The sequence below is a fragment of the Felis catus genome, chromosome E3 (genome assembly GCF_018350175.1).
Source record: "Felis catus isolate Fca126 chromosome E3, F.catus_Fca126_mat1.0, whole genome shotgun sequence".
Lineage (NCBI taxonomy): Eukaryota > Metazoa > Chordata > Mammalia > Carnivora > Felidae > Felis > Felis catus.
In genome coordinates, this window is record NC_058383.1 from 24078115 (window position 1) to 24087201 (window position 9087).

Sequence of the window (9087 nt, forward strand, 5' to 3'; positions counted from 1 at the left end):
AGAGAGAAAGAGAATCCCAAGCAGGCTCCACAATTTCAGTGCAGAACCTAATGCAGAGCTCAAACTCACGAACCATGAACCATGAGATCATGACCTGAGCCAAAATCAAGAGTTGGACGTTTAACTGACTGAGCTCCCCAGGTGCCCCATTTTTAAAATATTTAAACAAAAGCACTTGATCCCTTTAAGTGGAGAAACAGCCTAAGAGAGTGACCCTAAGTGTGAAAGAGTGAAGGCACAGGTGGGGTATTCGTTTGCCAGAAGATTTTAGAGCTAATCAAAGAGAAATATTACTCTGATACAGAGCAAGAGTGGTTAAGAGCAGCCAAAGGGGGTTGAGAATGATTCCCAAGTGGGTGTTGAAATTAGAATTTAGAGAACAACTTAAAGAAATATAATTGTATTGAAATTATTAAGCAAATGTTAACTATTGGAAATTAATATATTTTTAAACATTTTTAAAGTTTATGTATTTTGAGAGAGAGAAAGAGAGAGAGTCGGGAGGGGCAGAAAGAGAGGGAGAGAGAGAGAGAATCCCAAGCAGGCTCTGCATTGTCAGCATAGAGCCTGATGTGGGGCTCAAACTCACGAACTGTGAGACCATGACCTGAGCCGAAGTCGGATGCTCAACCAACTGAGCCACCCAGATGCCCAGAAATAAATATTTTCTAAGTTGAAAATAGTTTGGAGATGGATAGTTATGTGTGATACACATTACAAGTGTATGAATTGTACACACATTATGAATGTATTGATACTACTGAATTGTACACTTAAAATGGTTAAGACAGTACATTTTATGATATGTGTATCTTGCCATCATAAAATAACCTGGAAAAAGTATCAGTAGCAGAAAAATTAATTTTGCTTAAAAAATATCCATTAATGGTATACCAACCATGCTTGAAGCAGTATACTATATAATGTGAAGTGTGGAAAGATGATTAAGACTTTATATTTTAGTGGGACAGACAGAAATAACCAAGAGAATTAGAAGGTTCAAGAGAAGAGAAATTTAACTTTACAGTTTTAATATTTGCCACTTAAATCCACCTGGATATTTTGTCATCACTTTAAAGCCAGGGATCTATGAGAAAGAACGAAATATGGCCCTTTGTAGCAACTGGAGAGTGTGATGCTAAGTGAAATAAGCCATACAGAGAAAGACAGATACCATATGTTTTCACTGTTATGTGGATCCTGAGAAACTTAACAGAGACCCATGGGGGAGGGGAAGGAAAAAAAAAAAAAAGAGGTTAGAGTGGGAGAGAGCCAAAGTATAAGAGACTGTTAAAAACTGAGAACAAACTGAGGGTTGATGGGGGGTGGGAGGGAGGGTAGGGTGGGTGATGGGTATTGAGGAGGGCACCTTTTGGGATGAGCACTGGGTGTTGTATGGAAACCAATTTGACAATAAATTTCATATATTGGAAAAAAAAATAAAGCCAGGGATCTATACCATCAAAGAAAAAAATCAGACTAGAGCATTAAGTACACATGAAGTAAGATTGGCTAGCACAAACAGAAAGTATGTGACCCCAGGGCACTACATTAGAGGAAGTAGTTCATACTTCAAAATATAATGTGAATTAAAACAAAAAGGAAAATATAAAGTGAATAAGGATAGCAATAAAAATGCTTTTAAAAGACATATTCCTTTTTTTAAAAGCTAGTTGAGTAAAATGACTACACTTACTCTTTTATTTGTATCCTTATCTATTATTTAATTCTGCAAAATGTGGCTCTTATCCCTGCCAGTGTATTAAACGTCCTCTGAGATATTAGTAAGGACCAACTGATAGTCTAACATGAGACTACCAAATTAAATTTGGCACAACTAACAACAAATTCCCATTAAATGTTTGCTGTAGGTATTATATGCTTGGTGTTAAAAAAATAAATGCTCTTCTGGTAAGTCTCTTCTAATGACTTTTGATTGTACTTGGAATAAAATCCAAACTCTTATCAAGGCCTAAAATGCCTCTGCACACCTTTCCAATGTTCCTTTTGCTTCAGCCCTAGATGTCAGATGATCTAATCACACCAATCTTTCTTTCCAGCCTCGGGGGCTGAACAAGTGTTATTCTCTCCAGCTGGAAGGTACTCCTGAGCCTGACCTCTGCTAGCTGGCTGGTATCTTCTTACCTTTTACCTCTCAGTTTAAATGTCACTTTTCCAGAGTCATTTTTTGATAGTCTTCCTCACAGCACAATGGTTTCTCCCTGTTCATAGCACTTATCTCAACTATTAACACAGAATAATTAGTAATCACAATTGCTAGTATTAGTTACTAGAAGGTACTAGTAATAATAGCTTGTGTATCCACTTCTGTCTTCACTAGAATGATAGCCGTGAGATATGCTTGTTTTGTTCATCACTGAATGAGGACATTCATCCCTGAATACCTACTGTGTCTCCTGGAACATAGCAGATACTCAACCAGTATGTGGAATGAATGAAATTAATTCAAGCCACTGAATGTATTATTGTAAACCAGACTATGAGAAGAAAAGAATAAGGACGTTGGAATCTTGAGAAGGTAGCTATTTCTGCTAGACCTCCATTTAGGCAGATGAAGTACCAAACTCATCCTCCTTAATAAGTTGGCAGTAACTGCTCAGGAGCGTTGAACATTTTTCAATAGCTGACCTAGACAGCTGTTAATGTCACATCTTCCAACCACTTGTCTGGAGTTTCATGAAATTCACAGATGATCCCACTGCTATAACTTTGGTGCCATGTTCACTCATTTAACCTAGCAATCACAAAATTTCAGGCAGATTCAAAGCAGTCCCTCCTCAGAAAAAATATTGGTTCTCTGACCTAACCTACCAAAAATCACGTGGGCTCGTAACTAAATCACACCAAACTTGTCAATTCTGGTCTTGGCAGAGATACTGTGAGAGTAAGTATGTTGATTCATGAAGCAGTTAAATTCCAATGAGCAATTCCAGATCTGATAATTAAATTCTTATTATAACCTTGGGAACATTTTAAATTAAGTTCCCTCACCTGAAGTGGCAACGAATCATTGCTATGTTCAAAGTCCTGGTCAAATATAACAGCGGCCATTACACAATCAAAATCCTTATAATATTTAACGTATTAAAAAAAATTTCCTCTTGGGGCGCCTGGGTGGCACAGTCGGTTAAGCGTCCTACTTCAGCCAGGTCACGATCTCGCGGTCCGTGAGTTCGAGCCCCGCGTCGGGCTCTGGGCTGATGGCTCAGAGCCTGGAGCCTGTTTCAGATTCTGTGTCTCCCTCTCTCTCTGCCCGTCCCCCATTCATGCTCTGTCTCTCTCTGTCCCAAAAATAAATAAACGTTGAAAAAAAAAATTAAAAAAAATTTCCTCTGAAGTAAAGCCATGAACTATGAAGGGAGAAAATCTAAGCAGTAAGCTTTCAACATAAAGGCAATAATATCTGATGCTCTATCTGAGGGAATGAGACATATCAGACAACAGACAAATTTGTTAAGCCTGCCAAGGATGGCAAAACTTCAGTTTCCTGATTCTCTGTAAAATTCCTCACTTGTAGAGTCAACTTTCACTTGGAGAATTTCAACTGTAGTCTACAGTTAAGCATCATCCCCTGTTGGCCCCACTACCATAGACAAGAAGATGTAAAATCTAAGTAAGGATCTGTACCAATAATTTAATTAAAATTCCTCATTTTATGGGTCATATCCTAATTCATAATTTTTTTACTCATGCGGTAACTAATTTCCTCTTGGGTTGCTTAAAATTATGAGGGCCAAGTGTAAATTACACTGGAAATTACTTAAACTAATTGCCATATAGAATGTAACTGTTAATAATTTCTTACTTTTAATACTATTTAATAAAATCTGTTGTGGCATTTTAGTAAGATTTTTTTACTACTTCATTGTTGGAAAGGATATAAACCAATTCCCAGTTTCTTTGGATACTGGTATTAAGGAAGTAAGAAGGTGGACTCCGAAGGGACTGACTTGCAATTGTGAGAACATCTATATGCTTTATAGAACAAGAATTTCAAAATACCAAGAGAATGACAGTAAACAGCTGTTCGAGTATGAATTCCATGATTAGAAGAATCCATTGTTGCTTCTGAAACAAAACGAAAGACACAAGAACATAGTGTTTAATGTCACATCAAGGTTTTATTCCTTCCTCTCTCACTCCTTAATACCCAGTGCTCCATGTACTAAAAAGTATCAGTATCTTCTAGTCAAAAGTTGTCTCTTTCTTATTTAGTCACTCCACACTCCAATCAGCTATTCCCCCTAACATGCTTTCTGCTGACCAATGGGGAAGTATTTAGAAACTACTTTGGCAAAAGACTTAATTATCAAACTTTTTGGGGTTGGTATGTTGTATCCATTCTCCAGCCCATTTTTCCCAACTAGTCCAATTTCTGTGAAAGCTGGATCCTGTCTCATCAGACTTCTTTTTGGTTTTCATTATCAGTATTTGTGTCTATGTGAATATTGCATTATTCAGTATTTGTGTCTTCCTGAAACCTGTCACATCTGATCGAATGTTTGCCTTGACTTCCTCTTATTAGTGGTGGTCTTCCTTTTCTGACCTTTAACCAATGTGGGTTTCTGGACTTACAAATATATATGCCAATCACCCACCTTCTTAAGGAAAATACTAATAACTCCCTAACTCTAGTATGTGATTGATTTTTGATGATCCAAATGCTCATTTTGAATCTATGATCCTGGAATAGAGAGTATCAGTTACCATAACATAGGTCCTCATCAGGTATTAGGTTCCCCGCCCTGCCGCTTATTTTTTCAGATGAGTATACTCAATTTTTCTTTAAGTTTACTTATTTATTGAGAGAGAGAGAGAGAGAGAGAGAGAGAGAGAGAGAGAGAGAGAGAGAGAGAGAGAATTCCAAGCAGGTTCCATGCTGTCAGTGCAGAGCCCTAAGCAGAACTTGATCCCACAAACGGTGAGATCATGACCTGAGCCAAAATCAAGAGTTGGATGTTGAACTGACTGAAAGCAAGAGTTGGATGTTAATTGAGCCAGACAGGCACCCCTGAATATATTTACTTTTTTTTTTTTGTTTTTTTTTTTTTGTTTGTTTGTTTTATTTTATTTTTGGGACAGAGAGAGACAGAGCATGAACGGGGGAGGGGCAGAGAGAGAGGGAGACACAGAATCGGAAACAGGCTCCAGGCTCTGAGCCGTCAGCCCAGAGCCCGACGCGGGGCTCAAACTCACAGACCGCGAGATCGTGACCTGGCTGAAGTCGGACGCTTAACCGACTGCGCCACCCAGGTGCCCCGAATATATTTACTTTTAAAGCAAAATTCTCCCAAAGAAGAAGTGTAATCTTCTCACACACCACTGCCATTCTTCTATTTAAAGGGGCAATTCACCACTGGTAAAGACTAAAGAGGAGAAATGTAGAAAACCTAACAACATGTTCACTGGGGTCAAATATCAGAAATGCCATTCTCCTATTTTTATATCACTCTTTCATACACGTATTATTCCATACACAGGTAACAAGAATATAACTTAAAAAAATAGCTTTCCCATCTCGAAGAGTAGAAAAATATCTAACACACAGTTTATTGAATGAATAACCCTCCTGCCTAAAAAAGAAAAAAAAAACACAGCTGTTTTACTATACCCGCCAACGTGGGCCACGTCTGCACCAAGACCGTGAAGAAGGTGGCCCGGGTCATCGAGAAGTACTACATGCACCTGGGCAATGATTTCCACACCAAGAAGCACGTGTGTGAGGAGATCGCCATTATTCCCATCAAGAAGCTCCGTAACAAGATTGCAGGCTATGTTACACATCTGATGAAGCGGATCCAGAGAAGCCCGGTGAGGGGCATCTCCATCAAGCTGCAGGAGGATGAGAGAGAAAGGAGGGATAGTTATGTACCCGAGGTCTCAGCCCTCTGGATCAGGAGATCATTGAAGTAGATCCAGACACTAAGGAAATGTTGAAACTTTTGGACTTTGGCAGTCTGTCCAACCTGCAGGTCACCTAGCCTACAGTTGGCATGAATTTCAAAACACCACGTGGAGCCATTTGAATCTTTGCTGTGCTGTAATACTTTCAATAAACCTTGGACAGTAACCTAAAAAAACAAAACAAAAACAGCCAAATACTATTTTTATATTCATACTTTGGGGTACCTTTCTTACAAAACCTGTACAACAAAGTCTGATGTATTCTCATGAAAGGTAGCATCAGAAGAAATGTCATCTTTCCACATGTTGCAGGAAATTAACTGGGTATGCAGTAAAGTGAAATTGCAAAATTTCCAGTGATTCCATGGGCTTGAGTTATAACTCTAGTTAATCACATCAACTAGTGAGTAGGAGCTATTTACCTCTACAAACTTGGGTACGTTAGATTTCCAAGACTGGCCTACGCTTAGTTACTCTCTCTTACCATCTTATTTCCCTTATGGCATTTATCAATCTGTAAGTATCTTGTTTGTTTATTATCTTTGTTACTAAAACATAAACCAGGAAGGGACACCTCTTCTGTGGAGTTCTTTACTCTGTGTTCAGTGTTTAGCAGTGCCTGGCACATAGAGTTTGTGTTCAATATTTTGAAAAAAATGACTGAATGAATTTCTTCCTAACACACACTCTACCATCATTTTTTTTTTCTGCTATGAGATATGCAACTTTTGTATCTTTTATATCTATTTGTACTTTTTCTCAAAGACTAAACTCTAGGCAGGAGGATCTCTCTCTCTCTTTTTAAATCTCAGTATCTCTAGAATCAGCGAAGTGTCCAAAGAGAGTACTTACTCAATAAGATTTTGTTGGGTTGGCTAAGGTAAAGATTTGCATATACCTACCATTCAATGTAGTATTGGTGGTGGTGGTGGAAGGGCAGAACCTTTTATAGCTACAGTGACCACTGTATCCTGGATTCCCTGGGATAGCCCTGGTCTCTCTAGCTCTCGTTCTGACATTTAACAGTGTAGTTGGAGTGACATTTTGAGGCTTACTAACAAAACCATGGGCCATGAGAAAGCCATTAAGGCACAAGATTTTGCTGACAAAATCTTTCCAAATTCACCTTCCCAACCTCCTTAACTCTCTTAATGGTTCCCCAAGTTCAGATCCATGTAGCTGTTCTTCTATCATTTACTCCCCATAGACTGCCATCAAGTTTTGCCACTCCTTTCTTTAAAAATGGTTTCTTGTATTTATGCTACCTTCTCCATTACTACAACTTCACCTTCATATATGATAACAATATTGTGAAAATACATGTACAATTATAGCAAAGGTTACATAATAGGCTGGGCTAGGTACAGTCTTCCAAAATATATTTATTCTTGAAATTCATCATTTTTCCCTGGGAAACTTTTTCAAACGTGGGGGTTTTTTTTTTGCTTTGTTTTTTGATACCACAGACCACCATTTTGTATTTTTCTTTTAATTTTTTAGTGAAAGGCTCTGAGTACTGTGAGTTGTGTAAAATCCTATTTTTTCATTCCCCTTCTTGGCTCTTCATCCAGACATGCTTTACCTTCTCTCTACTCTTTAATGTTCCACCACTACCTATCTACAAAAACAAAAATCAAGGGGTGTTTGGGTGGCTCAGTTGATTAAGTGTCTGACTTTGGCTCAGGTCATGATCTCACGGTTTGTGAGTTCAAGCCCCAAGTGGGGCTCTCTGCTGTCAGCATGGCTCCCCTGCTCTCTCTCGCTCTCTCAAAAAATAATAAATAAACATTACAAAAAAAAGTCTCAAAAACAAAACAAAACCCTAGCAAAGTTTCTCTTCTGGTGAGGGAGTTAAATCTCAGGTCAGGGTTGGGATAACAATGGCCTGACTGAATTGACTTATGAATGGCTTAAGCTTTCCAAATTTGTGTTTCAAAAAAAAGGTGCCCAGGGGCACCTGGGTGATGCAGTTGGCTCAGGTCATGATCTTGAAGTCCCCTAAATTTGAGCCTTGCGTTAGGCTCTGTGCAGACAGCTCCGAGCCTGAAGCCTGCTTTGGATTCTGTGTCTCTCTCGCTCTCTGCCTCTCTCTCTCAAAAATAAATAAACATTAAAAACTTTTTTAAAGGTGTCTGTAATTTAAATGAATCTCTAGTAAAGTAAAAACACCAAAAAATAACCTTAGAGACTAATAAAAAGCTACCCAATTATAGTACTGAAGAACTATAATTTGGGCAGTATCCTGGGCATCTTCTCAAAACAGTGCCAGTGTTTACATGCCTTTAACCTGTCTACGTAGTTGCTGTGGGGTCTCTAAAGGAAAGAGTCAGTAGGTAGAGGATCAATCTGGTTTGTCCATAGGGTGGATGTAAGTCACCTGTGCTTATTTAACCAACTTGGGAGGAAGGCAGACGGAAGCCAGAAAACTAATGGACAAACTGTGTCAACAGAATACTGGTTTTAAATAGGAGGGAGGTTGGAAGAACCAATTATTTTTGTTTTAATTTGAAATTCTCCTACAGATTAAAATATGTCTATTTTAATATACCACGTCCTCCCCACCCTTGCACATCATCTGACCTTCCTGAGAATCACTTTAGTAGTGCAATTCTGAAGTGTATCATGCATTTGAAAAATGTTGGGGTGGAAAAAAAAGGGTAACCATTTCAGTGAAGGCTTGTGTAACTTTGGAACATTCCCCAGGAAATTAAAATATACACCAGATAATGAAGAGCAACATCTGGAATGTTAACAACAACAACAACAACAAAGTTGACCTGTCAGCTCAAAGCCCTTTTGCCTAATGGCTGGATTTCTCAGTGGTGGGCTATATGTATATTGTAGAATGTTCAGCAGCATCCCTGGCTTCTATTCTTCAGATGCCATTAGCACCCACATTCTCAGCTGTGACAACCAAAAATGTCTCTAGATATTGCCAAATATCCTTCCAGGACAAAATCGGACCTGGTTGAGAACCACAGCCTTATGGGAACAGCAGTTCCTTTCTTTTGAGAGGCAGTATGTTCTTAACCCCTACAAGAATTTAAGAGACTAGCTCTGAAGCCAGATAAGCTGAGTTCAAATCCAAGTATACCATTTTAAAAAATCTGTGTTATTGTGGATAAGTTACCTAACCTATCTTTGCCTCTGTTTTCTCATCTG

The 9087-nt window shown here is 38.6% G+C and overlaps 1 protein-coding gene across 1 annotated transcript; it reads left to right on the forward strand.

Moving 5' to 3' along the window:
- The first annotated feature begins 3366 nt into the window (after positions 1-3366).
- On the forward strand, positions 3367-6091 carry LOC101092477 (40S ribosomal protein S17-like). Its single transcript, XM_045048288.1, has 2 exons — positions 3367-3395; positions 5619-6091. The coding sequence occupies exons 1-2, from the start codon at positions 3367-3369 to the stop codon at positions 5932-5934; spliced, it is 345 nt and encodes a 114-aa protein (XP_044904223.1). The 3' UTR covers positions 5935-6091.
- Positions 6092-9087: the final 2996 nt, after the last annotated feature.

Bases quoted from the DNA above. Each gene is read 5' to 3' on its own strand.
- LOC101092477 (XM_045048288.1), top strand. From the start codon at position 3,367: ATGAACTATGAAGGGAGAAAATCTAAGCA. The intron at 3,396-5,618 runs GTAAGCTTTCAA...AAAAAAACACAG, and splicing joins GAAGGGAGAAAATCTAAGCA to CTGTTTTACTATACCCGCCA.